This window comes from Haemorhous mexicanus, chromosome 3, assembly GCF_027477595.1.
Source record: "Haemorhous mexicanus isolate bHaeMex1 chromosome 3, bHaeMex1.pri, whole genome shotgun sequence".
Taxonomy (NCBI): domain Eukaryota; kingdom Metazoa; phylum Chordata; class Aves; order Passeriformes; family Fringillidae; genus Haemorhous; species Haemorhous mexicanus.
In genome coordinates, this window is record NC_082343.1 from 45,096,493 (window position 1) to 45,113,647 (window position 17,155).

General features: G+C 35.8%; 1 protein-coding gene across 2 annotated transcripts in view; it reads right to left on the reverse strand.

Moving 5' to 3' along the window:
- The window catches only part of SIPA1L2 (signal induced proliferation associated 1 like 2), a 125,877-nt gene that overhangs the window by 67,198 nt on the left and 41,524 nt on the right, over positions 1 to 17,155 (reverse strand). For both annotated transcript variants that reach the window (XM_059841605.1, XM_059841604.1), the window contains exon 3: positions 4,181 to 5,887. In XM_059841605.1, the coding sequence (XP_059697588.1) occupies positions 4,181 to 5,645 (1,465 nt within the window). In that variant the 5' untranslated portion in view covers positions 5,646 to 5,887. The remainder of the gene's footprint in view (positions 1 to 4,180; positions 5,888 to 17,155) is intronic.

The following is a 17,155-nucleotide window of genomic DNA, read 5'->3' on the forward strand; positions in this document are numbered from 1 at the left end:
AACAGAAACAGACTCTTCTAGAAGGTACAAAGTGAAAGAATAAGATGCAACCATCACAACATGCAGCCTCTGAGGGGGGGAGAATCCAACACAAACAGGTCTCCAAGACAGATTGTGAAATCTCCATCCTTAGATACTGTAAAAAACCTAAAGCCACAGATAAAGGGAAATAGGTTTTGAGCAACCTATTCAGAACCTACATTTAAAGGGAACTTTAAAGAGGGAATTAGACTGGATGGCCTGCAGAAATGTCTTCCAATCCAATTTATGCTATAATCCCATATTTTAAATAACAATTAATTGACTAATTTCTCCTTAAAGATTGTCTGGATTAAAAAAAATTTTGCTAGCATTTTTGAGCTAGTTTGGTACTTTTTTTAAAGTAATGTATTTATAGAAATGTGTAAAGAAGTTTTTTCCAAAATGTCTTTCACTAAGAAGTTATCCATACTCTCAGAATTAATGCAAAAGAATTAAATAATCTCTACATAAAGGACAGTCTTATTTCTCAAATCAAGTTTAAATTAGGTTTCCAGTAGTCTTTCAAAAATCTATCTATGAAGTATGTAGGTGGTTCCAATCCATCTCCTAGTGGAAGGAAAATGAGCATCAGCACATTGCAACTTTTTTTGGAAGGAACATCTGGAATCAAAGAGGTGCAGGCATTAAATTATCTGCTTACACTCTCCAACTACATTTCTTTCCCAGTCTGAGAATTCTACCTGCATGGATAAATAATGTACCTTACGGACTTCCCAGTGCTAAATTAAAACTTTGAGTCTAAATGGGCAATTTTATTAAATGGAACAGGACTTTACAGAGAACACAGAGAGAGGGAGGGAGAGAGAGAGAGAAGTTCAGACATCAAATACTTCCAATAACATAAAAGCTCCCCACAGCTGCATAATTCAGGCTTTGACATAAGGTAAACTCCTCAGTTAGAAGTCTAGAGTTTTCCATTTTGATGTAAATCCAGAAAATGGTATTACACAGTTGCTAGATTTCTTGGCTGCAGTATTACTGACCAGAAAAATACAAGTGTGTGCAGATACCTATGAATTTCTTGTACAACATGAAAGACACAAACCCAAACACTATTTATATGCACTAAAATATATATATATATATAAACCAGAAAAGAAAAGTAAGGAAGCTGAAGTAAATTGAGTAGCACAGCTACAGATATTCTGGGATTTGGGGAAATTATTTTTAATTCAAGGCATCTTCTTTTTTTTTTATTTCAAAAAGTACAAACACATTAAACTCATTTAAATGTGCTTATGTTAGTTTAAAAGAATCAGCTGGGGAGAAAAGAAGAAAATAAGTGTTAATTTCTAGCTGAGATCTAGAAAGATGCTAAAATATTTGTCATTTTTTACTTTTTAACTTTGAGGAATAGTTGTCAATTTTTTCTCCTAACACAAAAGTCTTAATTGCACAAAACTGAGTTAACACAAATACCTTACTAAGCCTGTACATTTCTTTTAGGACATTTGTTCAATCCCATATCAACAGATAGTGTCAGTAACATTAAATGGCTGCAAGCGTCCCCCAAATAAAAAGAATAGTAATAATAAACAAGTCTCAAGGAATTATGAGGATAATTGCACAAGGGGAAATTGACAAATCAATGATAATCAAAACAATGAGATAAAATAATATATTCTAGCTCTTGCAATTCTCAACTGAAAACTGAGAAAATATATTCAATAAATATAACATATTTTATATCAGTTGCAATGAATTTAACAATAGTTACAAAGCTTATAAATATGCAGTATAAAACTACAACTCATTTCAGAAAACACTGAATCCCAAATCTCACATTCTTGAAAGGGAATGGAATAATTAGTGCTACACATGCCAGGGTGTTTCTTCCATGCATCTTAAAACAGAAATAAAACTGGTATGCTGACAAGTGCCAATTATAAAACTGTGAACAAAATGAAATTTCAGAAAGCTATTTCTTTTTCATATATATTTTCCTCAAGGCAACAGAAATCAGTGACACTATGTAAAATTAACTATTTGCTCAATTGTTGTTTCATCCTATCACAATGATTTTCATAAAATTTACTGCACAACTAAATCTAAAAATCAGCTAGGAGAGCTCACTGTCATGGAAAAGCATCACATAGACCCACTATGAACATAAATGTCAATTTTTCTTTTCAATACAGAAGTTCAGGCCAGCAGCAGGACAACTTGGTGCCCAATGCAAAATGTTTGGATTGCTTCCTCTGTCCACAGTAAGTTTGAAGTTAGAACTGTATTCAGTTAGAATTAATATGATGATTCCCTACATGCTTGATCCCTTAAGATAGCAGATATTAAAAACTGAGATTTTAGTTTCAACAGCTTGTTCACCCTGACTTGTTACACCGTAAAAGCCATTCAATACAGATTTCTCTCTGTTACAGCTCTATAAAAAGATAATGCACAACAGGCCATGGCTGTCATATCATTTTAAAGGTGAGAGGGTAACAATTCGTTACTGGATATTAAATGAATCATACCATATTTACTTTTGAAGAACTCTGCCTAGGAACAATTCAAGTTTCCATGTGTTACGCTATGTGGGACAAAACTCTGAGAAACTCTGATACTATTTCAGAACAGAAGTTAATAAAAACTAATTACATGCACATCAATTTTCCAGAAAGGTCATTAGGTTTGTTCATAATACAATATTTAAAGTGGCTTTGAGTATGCATCTGCATTTTCTTTTTATAATTTCTCTGACAAGATTTTTCTTCACAGAAGTGTTCCACACTTCAGCACTTGTAACTCATCCAAGATAAAAGCACTTCACAAACAAGTCCTCTTTCATCTGGCTTAATTCTTGTCTCCCCCTTCCCCCTGCCCATCTTGCCACCACCTATGTCTACTGACAGTCTTCCTTTTATTTTTGTGAATGCCAATCTTTTCTTCTCTCTGCCCCTCAAAAAATGAGCTACCCTTTTGTCAAAAGTTTCACTTCATTGTCTTGCACTATGACTCCCTCAACACTTTTTATATCGTTACAACCTGTCTAGCTTGGAATCCGTTTTGAACCTGTGAATTTACTGCCATTCCTTGCTTAGCTGTGGGTCTTTTTTTCCCTCTTCCATCACAGATCCTGGTTCACAGATCCAGTTTCTTCTCTTCCTTGTCTTTTAAGCAGTTTTTTTACAGCTAATATGTTCTCAGTTTCTATTGTATTGTGACCAGCACTGTACTGGATCCTCTTTTGAGTCCCTTTTAAAGGGTTACAGGAGGAAGGAGTAACAGCACCGTGCTTATTTCCTGATGTTCAAATACAGTTAGAAAGCAGAGGAAGTACGATTTCAAGAACAAGAATTAGGCTGCAACAGTTTTTTAAAAACAGAAGCAGACTTTTCTTTTATTAAAAGCACAAGAAGATTTAGCTCATAATACAGAAAGGACAGAGATGGGTATTTTGGAGTTCTCCCACAAAACCAGGGATTTCATCCACATTGCACAAACAAGTACTAAATGCAGACTATCAAAGTTGATCACTAAGTGGAAATAGTTTATCTGAATAATGGTTAAAGCCAAGATAATTACTATGCTGACAAAAGTATCCTGGCAGTTTTCAGACTGAACACATCCTAAAAGAAGGGGTATAAGGCTAGGAGAAAGGCATAAGACATCCTTCTTCAAGCTGAAAAACTAAATAAAATCAGAAGCTCTCTATTTAAGAAGTACGTACATGTGCATACAATATTAAAGGCCTCAGGATACACTTGAAGACGGTTGAATCTAGAAGAGAGTCAGAAGCCTCAATAATAAAACTTTCTCTTTTGGAGTCACCATTTTAGGAAATAATTATTCCCACTCTAAGTATCAGTATTTTCAGTGCATCTACTGGATATAAATGGCATCTTTTCCTCCTGCTTATCAAGAAAGTTTAGGTTGGAGAAATTAACTTACATGCTATTTTATATGACCATTCATTAAATCCCTTAATGAACTCACACAGTTATTGCATAACCACACATAACCCACAGCTTTGCCCTGAGAGAGCAAAAATTACAGGCTTAATTTCAATAAAGTTTCAGGATTCTCTGGAATACCTAGGTCTCTCTACAAAGAAGAAGGAAAACAAGTTACAATCTTTACTAAATGATTTAAATCTGATGCACGGATACGTCAGTACATTTGCATTAGAAAAATTTACCTTTTCCATAGAAGAACTTGCGGTAATAATATGCTCCAAGATCAATGTGTTCTATGATGTAACGCTTCACTTTCTCTCTGTGAATGGACTGGTTTTCCCTTGGTACTTCCAGAACTGAAACACCAGCATTTGTGCAATGGGAACTCAGAGAGGACTCAAAAGAACAACTTTCACCTGAAGAAAAAGATGCTGAATTTGCCCTAGAAAGTGCAATCCGTCTATCTCCTTCCCCACCAGTTTCATTCCTGAAGTAAGGGCAACTCAATACTAAATCATTGCTTTTCCCATCGCCCTCATCAGCATCTAAATTCTCTTTTGAGTTGAGGTCCTCTTTGCTTCCCAAAGGAGATTCACAGTTTCCAGTCTGGCCCGCTGGCATCTGAGTTTGTGATGCAGCTGAGGCCCCAGTGGTGATATTTTTTCTTTTTCCTACATTTACTCTGGTAGCCATTGCTTCATTTATGTTAAACAAAACGCTCTGAACATCATAATGTGCAAAACATTTCTGGCAGTTCCAAGAACGAACATTTCTGTCAAGTCTATCATCCAGGTCCGATGAAAACTTAAACGTTTCGTGCTCACTTTTAACTGTTCGCAATTTTCTAAACAAAGATGTTTCAACTGCTTCTGATTTAAGTCTCCTCTTGAAAGATTTCTCCCTGTCTCGACCAATAAGTAGGGCACTATCCATATAATCCAACCCAGAAATCCTGACAAATTCTCCCCTGGAAATCTGTGCAGCAGCATGTAGACTCGGAGAAACCGTAGGATCACAGTGGAAAAACTCAGAAAATCCAAAAGGAGCAAGGGTTTTATGTTCAAAATTTTCCACTCTGTATCCTCTCAGCATTGCAAAAAAATTTTCTCCAGACAAGCCTTGTCTATCAATTGAAGAAGTACTGCCATATTCTCTGTGAAGAGCTGCTCCAGTATTTGGGTTAACAGCATTTTGGTCTAACACATCTTCAGCATCAATATCACTTATTGTCACATCACTGTTGCTTCTTTGCCTTATGGGATGAAGACCCCTTTGAGGTGAATGAACAAAAAGATCTCCAATTGAATATTTTCCCTCTGTAAATTCCAGTTCTAGCTCTTCTTGCTGTTCATCACTTTGGTCGTTTTGTCCATTTGGAAGTACTGAGCCAACACCTTCATAACTGGCTGGAGGTCTGTTTTCCCAAGCAGCTTTACTCAGCTCCTTAGAGCAATCCTTTTTGGGAGGCCATTCAGATACCCTTGCTCGAACACCCATTTTAGGCACGGCTGGTGTACCATTTGTTTGATTATTTTCAGCTTTGCTAGAGGCATTTGAAGAAACAGGAGGACCCATGCTACTGTTCAAGGCTTTAAGTTTTCTAGCGAAATAATCGTCAGATTGCATGCTTCTTGAAGACTCCCTAAACTTGGAGGAAGTTCTGCTAACCTTGTGCTTATCTTCTTGCAAAGACCTTTGATCACTCATGTCCAGTCAGTGGGAGGGGAACCACTACTATTGCATAAATTTACTGTTACATTTGTTATTACATTGTCTTTTATGGGCCAATAAACTGTGATATAAAAATACTGTTACAGTCTTCCCACAGGTGCAGGCAGGGACCTCAGTGTACCATTTTTGTACAATTTCAATCAGGAGAGCAATCTCAAAACATTTCCTTCAGTTCAGAAGCATTCAGTTCAGTATTAATCCAGACAAATTTCTTAAATCTGTTCATAAAAAAAAGAATAAAAAGAAAAAAAAAGAGCGTTAAAATGTTTATACTCAATAACCATAAGTTTTCACTGTTGCTTGTAAATGCATAATGCCCCATGAAACTGGATGGACCTAAAGTGACTTGCCTTGTATCATTTTCTATCCTTGGACTTCTTAAAATCTGGCAAATGTAATAATTCCAGTTTTTCACATGATTCCACAGAATGTGAGCAGCTTGAACCTGCATCTCTCATGGGCTCCCCAGTGCATGCACAAGCAGAATAGCCACAGACAATTCTCTCTGCATTCTCTGCAATGCTGACAGCAACTCAGATGCCTACTCTCCATCTGATCACTGGGGTTTGTTTACATAACATCTAAGACACTCTTTTCCAAACCTTCCTGAAAATGGTTAATGCACACAGGAGTGTTGGGGCAAGACTGGTGGAAAATGTAAGTAAGTAAAATTCATGGAGCAGATAGGGCCTTATAAAGAGAGATTTGTTTTGCCCCATTTAAAAGAACATTTAAAGATAAGTAATTGTTCCACTATGATTAATTCAGTGAATTAATGCATTTCATTTCCTTCCCCTTCTCTCTTCCCAAAGGAAGGTTTACTTACATTCCTTTCTTTGGAGTGCAAACCATTATTTAGCTGTGTAAAACAGGTACAGTAGTTTCTGTTATATTCCTCTGGTTGGAAACCCAAACTGTTAACCCCATTATTGTGATAAAGAACATGTCTCTTTTCTTCCGTAAATAAGAAAAGATAGTAGCTCTATAGATAAACCTCAATTTGATTACAAAATTGGAACTGTTAGGATATAAAAATACTCTTCAATAGTCACAAGAGTGACCATGACTCATGCTGTGAAGATTTATATGCAGGCACAGTCCATCCATTAATCCATTGCATAAAAGCAGAATAAAGCAAGAGACAAGACAGAATACTGTGTACTTCTTCAGATTTTATTCCTTGATCAAAAATGCCAATATAACAATCTTTTAAGATGCTGAAAATAAGGACAATATGCATTTACCAGAGACTAAAAAGAAGTCAGGTTAAATTAGCTTGGAATATTAATTCTCTCTTGAATTCAATTACGAGATGAGGTAGTAAGAGAAGTTCAGAAGATGAGTGGTTTTTCTCCTATATTTAACATTATAAAAATTCCTTGGAGGATGGGGAGGAAGGATGAGATGAGGGACAAGGGAATAATATAAACTAAAATATAAACTAAAATGTTAAACCTTGTTTTTTTTCTGCTTGTCAGAAATCAACTGAAATTGTGTTTGATATAGCAAACTTTAGAAGAGTTCTGCAGTAATGAGGTAACAAATACAAGTTAGACTTCAGCATTCTCAAAATGACTATGGTTTCTATGTGACCAGTAGTAGAAATTGCTGACAATTTCAATAACAATGTATCTCTGCAGCCTACTTTCACTCCATAGAAATTCCTTGCTGGCCAATGAAGACAATTAAATGGGTTCCTTACAGAACAAAATATTATTTAAACAACTGATGTATTCAGAGAAATAGCGCTTAAAAAGTGGCAAGTAGGATTTTTAAACACTGACTTATGAAAATACTATACAAAAAGAAAAATATTGTTCAAAGAATTATAGAATGGTTTGGGTTGCAAGGGAACTTAAAGATCATCTAGTTCCAACTCCCCTGGCATGCACAGGGACACCTTCCACTAGACCAGATTGCTCAGAGCCACATCCAATCTGGCTTTGAACACTTCCAGGGATGGGGGATCCACAGCTTCTCTGGACAATCTGTTGCAGCACCTCACCACCCTCATAATGAAGAATTTCTTCCTAATATCTGATTTCTTTCAGTTTAAAACAGTTAATCCTCATCCAGCCACTACATGCCCTGTAGAAGTCCCTTTCCAGCTCTCTTGTAGGCCCTTTTTAGGTACTGGAAGGCCAGAATTAGGCTTCCTTGGAGCCATCTCTTCTCCAGGCTGAAGAACCCTAACTCCCTCACAGTCTTTCCTCACAAGAGATGTTCTTCTCCCCTGATCATCTTCATGGCCTCCTCTGGACTCACTCCAACAGGTCGATGTCCTTCCTGTGCCAGGTACCCCAGAGCCAGATGCAGGGTTCCAGGTGGGGTCTCACTAGAGCAGAGCAGAGGGGCAGAATCCCCTCCCCCACCTGCGGCCCACGCTGCTGTGGATGTTGCCCAGGATGTGTTTGGCTTTCTGAGCTGCAAGCACACATTTCTGGGTCATGTCCAGCTTTTCCTTCATCAATAACCCAAAGAGTTCTTTGCAGGAGTATTCTCAGATATGTCAACACACTCAACATTTTTGGAGTACAAGTAATACTGCAAAGTTAAAATAGAAGAAAGTTCCTTGCAAATTAACATGAACATCTGACAGCTTTTTAATCATTTCTTCTTATACCATCAGAAATGGAAGAAACCTTTGCTAAATAAAAACTCTGAAGGAAAACTAAACTATTCCAGAATCATCTTTTCTGTTTCTCCCAGAATAAAGAAGAGTGAAAACACACAGTAAGTTTAATTTCACATACTGGGAAAGATATTTAACTTCTTATTAAAGGTTAATACAATTTTCTTTGAAATGATGGTGAATTATATCTTGTAGCCTCCTTGTCCTTTTCCACATAAAAACCAATCACAGAAGTCACTAGTTTATGCATTTTAAAATTAAAATAAAATCTCTGAAAAAAATGAAAAAATATATATAAGGTAAGAAAAGGCTATATTGCAAAAATTCTGTTCGTATCTTCTCTGGTGTTAGCCTTTTTCCTATCGTAAGCATTTGCAGTGTAGCATTTTTCTATCATAAGCATTTGTAGCATTTTCTATCATAAGCATTTGCAAAAGTAGTGAATTGGACCAGGAGCATAATGAAGGTTGAATTGAAACTGGAGATGAGGTGGTGGGAGGCAGAAGGAAAGAGCAATAGATGGACACTACCAGCCCACTTGCTTTCAATCCAAATCCGCAATGTGATTTACTGTTTGGCCTCACAAACATCTGCATTTGTGAAAGGCAGCAGAGAGCCTGAAGGCCACAGGAAAGCAAGACTTTTTTGTTTTTCCTCTGGTGGTGGTGGTGGTAGCTTAAATACTTGACAAAGTATGGTCTGAGTATTTTAACAGAGGTACATTGCAAAAGACAGTACTTTAGTAGAGAATTCATTTTCTTTACAGTGCAAAGCTGGTGTGACAGAAGACTAAAGAAATGCCTGTTTGGAAATGCAGATTGATATTTTATTGAAAATAGTAATGTTTGAAGAAGTAATGCAATATATTTAAGACATATTGTTATTTTTTTTTCCTTAATCTGAAATTGGCCTAATTGAAAAAAAAGTCTGCCTGTTTTTTAACATGACTGACCCTTTCCATAAACTTCTATAACTCAGTACAGCAGCATGTTCTGGCTTACAGCTGACTTATGCTGATGGATGGCTCTATAGTCTCATGTTACCTGTTGTTAAGGATTTTCTCTCTCCACAGTAAAGGATTTTCTCTCTCCACAGTAAGATTTTATCAACTCACAAATATTGCACTGATGTTGATACTTTTTATTGTAAACCTATTTTATTGTTGTTGCTGAATTTAGTAAACTATTACTTGCACAAAGAATGATGTTAATGTGATCATGAGTACTCTTCTCTTCAGACCTGTACAGCTCTTTTGGTCAAGTTCTTCATTTCCCTCTCTTTTCAGCTCACCCTAGCATTGAAGAATGGAATCAGTGACAGATAAGGTCAAAAAAGAAAAGCTGGATGCCTACCCTTCTGTTGTGCTCCTGCCAACCCTTCCTACTAAGACTGCTGGATGTTATGCAAATAACTTAAGTTCCTTCCACACAGCTACAAAGACTTCCTTCTGAGCTCAATACAGCAGCTGGTTTGTTAGCTACAGTTACAGTTCTTTAACATGGAATGATTCCAAGTTTCCTGGGGACCTGGATACGTGCCCACAAATGTTCCTGTGCCAGTAGCGGAGCAATGAATGAGAACTGTGCTATTGGACTACCCTGTCAAAAGGAGGTTGTTTGGTAACGCTGCCTCGTGTCAGCCTTGATAGATGGAAATGAATTATTTAAGAAGTCTTTCTGTGATCATTTTGTTGATCAAGACTTTGGAAATCTGCCCCTATTATTATGTAATGCTATCATCCTAAAAAAGAATGCATAATTTGGATGAAAGCATTAATCTCTACTATTTATCAGGATGACAATTCTATACACCATGACTCTCAAGCTCTACTAATCTTAAAAAAATGGGAAGTGCAATTTGATAAAACTGGAGTACAGGCAGTAATAATATGCCAAAAGCTGAAGACCCGACATTTAATTTGCATTCAATTTGTTCTACACAACATTTTATGCGTCTCCCTCCAGTTAGTTTCCAGTCTTCAAAGAAACACAGATTGGTGCAGGAGTGTTATGTATTTGGCCAGTACAGCAGAGCAGCAGCTACACAATTACAACTTCATGGGAATCTGAAGTCTGCAAGAAAATTCCCCACATCCTCTCAAGTGCAATGAAAAGGAAGAGTGCAAGGGACAAACGAATATGGTTTCTAAGCTGCCTGTATTTTCAAAGGTGCAAGAAGACATAACTCACTGAACAAATTTGTCACAAGATCTGTCACAAAACTAAGATCATCACTGAGAAAAAAAAAAAGTAATTTTTGAAAAACTACAAAATAGTAGAAGAAAGTTTTTTAATTCAAGTTCAAATTTGCTTTTTAAAAAAACAGACTATGTTAGCAAGTGTTCCTAAATTTACATATTTTAATATATCTGTTAACAGCATCTATTTCTTAATTATTTCCTTAATATTCTTAATAGTTCCTAAAAGAACTATCCAATTTTCAGAAGCAAAGCAACAGCTATGTCTGGTTTTCAAGCAATGTTATTTGTGTGTTCAATACAGAGAATTCTGATCACACTAAACTGTGATATCATATCACGTGACAGTTGATTATGATGTCACACAGGAGACTTATTAGTGCAGATAGTAGTACGAAAAATTAGTTCTTCATGGTTTTGCCTTTTTTTTTCATGCAAATGTCTTTAGAAAAAGATGATATTTAAGCATAATTGTCTTTAAATAGAATATTTCTTTCAAAGTTTTCCATAGGGCTCAGTGAATATTAAAGAATAATGCTAAACTATAATTGAGCCACTTATTCAGATTGCAGCTGTGGAAAATGGATTGGAAATAATACAATGATCAAATCATGAGCAGAGCTCATGAAAAAAAAAATGGTTCAAATTATTGTACATCAAATTTACAACTAAAGCTATAACTACTACAGTAAAAATGGTTACTTCAGCTATGCATATTTCAGATACTTGATTAATATGCAGACATGGAAAAGAGGCAGAAGAACGATGGGAACACCCTCCTTTGGCAAATGGAAATACCAATGAGCTGCTCTGTAGTGAATATTTGTTGCACACTTCCTTAGCATTGCTGTATTACTTTACATTTATAGTCAATGTGAGTGAAATTTTAAAGCAGAAAACTGAAAAAAGCCATTGTTGAAATAACATAGTTACAAAAATAAATCCACAAACAATCACGGGGAGTGGGAGGGAGGGAAGGAGCTATAGCTAAGAGTGACAACAGCCTACATGATTTTCAGTGCTGGTGTAAGACCCTCACTTTTCTTAGCCAAACAGTGGAATTGCACTAATTTTGGACTGGTACAAGATTTTGGGTAAAAAAGAAATAAAAATAAAAAACCATACTCAGTTCTTCAAACATAGTTCCCTTCTCCAACAAAGAAAATGGCAGATGAACATAAATACTGAGAAAGAGATGCAACAGAACTTTGAATTCCACATCTGTTTGGTGCTGTTCAATGAAAGGTATTTTACTTTTAAGGGAGAGACCTCTTCAGCCATAACTGTTCTCCTTCACCAACAGGCTGATATAAATCTGATGACCATCTATAGAAGTACTTGTGTAAGATGTAATAGCAAATAGACCCTTTAAAATGCTAGACTTGTTCATCCTATGGTCAGATCCCCCAGACGTCATCTTGGCATTTCCAGAGAAAATATTTTAATAAATTTCACCTTCCAACTGCTAAATACAAAACTCAATACTGTGCATCAGTTTGGTTATTTTAAATATACTGTATCCATTCAGTGAAAAAAGGCCATTACAAAAGATGCACTTTCTTCGGTGTAACTCATTATACCAAAGAATATCAATCAAAAAGTTCCAGCAGCTTCCCTTTAGCTTATCTTCTATTACTTTTCCTGAATATGTGGTCCTACATATTTTATGTCAATTCATGCTTTGTTTAGTTAAAAAACGCTGCTTAAGTTTTCATCCAGCAACCTAGGTTATCTTTCAGTGAACACCAGTGTTTTATACAGAGCTGTTACTGACCATAGCCTTACTGTAATTTATTTTAAACCTTGTTAGAAATCACCTCCTGTTCCTGAAAACTGTATTTAGATAAATTGGTGACTGTTTCAGCACTGCATTTTCTTAGACTATTAATACCAATATTCTGTTGTTCCATTAATGCAAGATTTGAGAGAGATGCATTAAGGCTAATTTGATTTCCAGAACAAACTGGATAACCTCCTATTCTTACTGCTCTTATGCAGAGCTCAACGACAAAACTGGAACTGAAGCTGTACCTTATTCAGGTTGGACCATGTAAAGTTGCAGGGTTTAAACAATCGCAAAACTGCCACTGAAAAACACACTGAGAATATTTCATTTGCGTTCTTCCAATTCAGTTCAGTTATTTTTAACTGAAATTATGAAACTTAAAATACAGTAATGCCTACAACATAAAATAATTAATGAAGTAGGAAGGAAACTTTTTAACAGGAAGTCTTAGACCAAAGAATTATTCCAGGAAAGGGTTGAAAATATATGCATAAATCTTATATATATATGTCATGGACCATCTATTATTCCAGGGGGAGGGGATATTCACAAAACTCCTCATAGATTATTATTGTTAACTGATACTGTTTTTTGACAGTCTTTAATAACTGCAAATAGAAGTTATTTGACCTATCAGTCAAATTCTGGTATCGGTGAAATTTTTTTAAAAATCTCACATATTCTAAACTCTTTGTCTCCTTTCATTCTTTCCATTCAAGAACCCAGATGTCAAAGAGCAGAAATAGCAAAAAAGTGCCCAACTTATTGTGTATTAAATAATCTGGTTTCTATAGAGAAACTAAAAAGACATCCAGAATTTAATTTACATTGAATCATCCAGTCTGACACACTAAGACACTGCCCTACTTTAAAGAATTTAGAGATACTTATGCCTGTTTCTCCAACATTTCACAATAATTGCCATTTCCTCATAAATAGATTCATCCTTAAAATACTAGTTAAGCAGAATTTTAATTCTAGTTTCATCTTTGAAAATGAAGAGTCTTCAACACATAATGATACAGATGTGCCACAAACAAGATTCACACAAAAAAAAAACAGTCAGCAGACAAATACAAATAAATTTTGCATAATACTTCATACGTTCAGTGCAGTTCAAGATTTTAGAAAGAAGGAAACAAAAATCTGTTTGCATTACATGTTCTTTTCCTCAGCCATAGATCCAATTCAGTAAGGGAGTTCACATTAGACAAAGCATGAATTATTCTAAAAGGGTAAGGATGACTCATTTTCAGTCATAATACAGAAACACTGCACTGAAGCAAGTTTCACTCAAAAAGCCACCGAAAAAAAGTGATCTTCTCAAACAAGCTGGACAACATCTGAAACTTCAGTGGAAAGAGAATTGTCTACAGGCTCTGAAATTGTTAAAAGTCAAACTGTCAGAAGATTGTTGAATTGGCCTTTCCTGCATGAATGTATGCATTCTCATTTAAATTGCATAATTCACAAGGCAGGGACCATTCCTTTGTCCACTGTATGGGATGCCAAACACCATGATAAGCCACGGGGCAAACAACAACTGGACCAAGTCACTGTCAGAGGCAAAGCTTAGAAAGATAAAGACAGGAGTCGTGCAGCTTGTTGGCATTATTCAAAGACAAAGAAAAGGACAAGCAATTGTATGAGCTCCTGGATAACAACACCAAAAGAGAAATACAGCACCTGTAAGTCGCCTAGAAGAAGAGTATACAGAAGAGGAGCATATTCATATTGTATGTTGAGAAAGAAACATACATGTGCTCCATTTCAAAACAAACTTTTTACCTTCAAATTGTTAAGAAACATTTGCAAGTACTACTAATGTTGTCTTTTATGCAGTTCTTATAGAATACTGGCAGAAACAAAAAACAACTCAGCAATTTAGAAGAGTATTGCATTATTTTAAAACAAAGAAAAGAACATATTCTACCTTTTCCAATAATTAGTCACATCAGAAATTATTTCTTCTAATTCTAGATCAGTCCACAGAGTTGAAATTCCAATTGAAAAGCACTCTGCCTACAAGCAGGCATAGAGAAAACTAGATGAAAAAACCCACAAGAAGCAACCCATTTAATATTAAGAAATGTCCGTTTCATAAAAAAAGTCACAATGTAAGAATTTTTAACAAATTGCTACAGATGGAATGATGGGATTGAAAAAGTAGAAGTAGTTGCATAACATGATTATCTGAGTTATCAATCTTCAAAATGTAAGGCTTCATGAATGGAGACAGATTTCTAACTGAAAAATATGCTCAAATAAATTTCTGACAATGCACTAGCACTGCATTTTCTACAGTTTTTTCTACAGCTTTTGGGATATGTATGTCAGGCTGTTCCCACATAGTGCATACAATTGCTTTTGATTGTTTTGAAAAAAATAGGAATTCTGGAGTTGGCACCTCTTTAGCTATCCGAAGAAATGGGTTTTAATTAGAAGTTGATAGGAAAGTAGAGATGTGCTAACATTTTGACTGTTGTTTCACATTCTGAGGTAAAAATTTGGAAGCCGGTTCAGAAGCTGCACTGAAGTTGAACAAGGAGTCTAGTACTGCAAAAGGAGATATTGTTCAGAAAGAGAGAACAAGATTGCAAGCTTTGGCTTTTCAGAGTCAGTATGTCACAAAAATTTGTGAGGCAATCCCACTTTTCATAAGTCTAGTACAGTGAGGCCCAAAATAAAGCTTTTTCATCCACTCAGTGGAAAGATAAAACAATGCATCTATTAAACAGCTGAGGCTGCCTATTCCACAAAAGAGGTTTCAGATGCTGACACTACTCAAGAAAGCTTTTGAAATGTACAAAGCCATTTTTAGCCAGAACAAGGAAGTTCTTTTACATATTTCCATAACTGCGCTTCACAGTAAAAATGCTGTTCAGGCAGGAGCACTGATCAAGCCTGATCAAGCTCACATCAGTGATGTCAGACCTAAGCACTCACTTGGATTCCACAGTTATGACCTTACAAAACCAAACACTGGACTTAGCACCACAGATCACCAAACCCCTCCAAACAGCAAACCACTTACAACATTAATGCTATTTCTACCAGAAATACTCGCTCCAACGGGTACAGCTTTTAAAGGAATCTAATTTTTTGAAACAGAAAGGAAGAGCCTCCTAAAGCAAAGACACATCGGTCTTTGAATGAGACAATCAAAGACGGTGCATGGATTTTAGTCATGGCTACACAACAGCTTGAAAACTCACTATTTCATTCCCAAAATCTTCTGCTTTGACATACACCATCAGTAAGACTTCATTAACCCAATGGGAGCCCGAATTCCAAACGGGTTTTAGAAGTATAAAATGAAAGGACTAAATGATAAGTGATAAAAGGTCAAACTGTCATTCTCCTCACGTTCATGAGGAATATGTATGTCGTCCAGCAGGTTTCCATATACTTACTCACAGCAGACCTTGCTGGCTCAAAATAACCAGATTTTTGCACTTAAACCATATGTAAAAAACATATATATTACAGATAAACTTTCAAACATCCATCAATGTATAAAACTTTTGGTACCAAGGAATATATGGATCTGATATTTATACTCAGTGCCTAGAAAATTATAAAATCTTGCTACTTATACTATTTTATCCAATTTCCTGTTGTAAATAGAAATTTGAGTGAAGACTGCAGTGATTAAAATAAGATTTGAGAAACTTTGCTAAACACACATTTTGGTTATATATGTCCTCATATTTCACTCCCAATATTAAAGATATGTCCATGTTTTCTTGAGTTTTCTGGCAGTAACACTTTGATACCTAAATTTGTCTATCAAAGGACTTCAATTTCTATTGGAGTCTTTCTATTAGAAAGGATCACACCAAGCTAACACCGGTCTTTCTAACACATTGCAACATCTCAGCTACGAGGAAATCAGGAAGTGGATAAATACAGTTTTAGAAGTTCAAGTTAGTTCATTTCTGGAGGAAAAAAGTGTTTGAGTCCACTTCACTTCTAAAGTAAAGGGGAATTTTGAATAACCTCTCCCATTGCAAAAGTTCACAGCAATGAAAAACACCCAAAGCCACTGTCTATGACAGCAGAGAAACACTGCCTGTGACAACTCAAAACATTCTAATGTTCCAGCTAAGAGGTCTTAACTGTTCACTAAGAAGTAGAGAAGAACATTCTAAGGAAAAAAGAGAAAGAAATAAAGCTAAGATTTCTTTTTCTTATGTTTTCAAGGAAGTAAAACAGGAAGCAGGTTTTCTGTCATGTCATTTGGCAGTAGAGTGGCTCTGATACCACAGTTCTGAATTATTTTTAGTATTAATGAAGGAAGTGGTTGATTAAAATAAGTTTTAAAAAAAAGGAAATGTGAGCATGAGACATTATTGTATTTTATGGAAACCAGTTTAGTTTGACCCTGACTCTTTATCAACTGGCAGGAAATGTGAGGTAGTACAAACTGATAATATTACTGGCCAGTTTTTGGAACCTAGCTTCAAGCTGAGTGAGGGTCTACAGTTTCAAATGTCAGCAAGTAATTTCTCTGGAACTTCTGCATCACTGTAGAGCTCTAAACTGTCCCTTCACATCACTGTGCATCAAGTTTGTTTTTTAAAACTTATATTTTGAGAATAGATGTTTCACTTTTTTCTATCCTTCCTCTCAGAAACAAAAGAGCAGGAGTTCCATATAGAAAGAAAATATGCTGAAATCTATGGTGGCCATAATGCACTTGATTCATACAGTCTTACTACATATAAACAATTTTGTTCTTAATTTTACACTGCAGATTTGGAAAGCAGACTTAATAATATTGACAATATACATTAAATATTTTGGCAGTTACCAAATAACTTGGTAACTTGTGTCCACACGACATTTCCAAGCACATGCAATTGGACCTG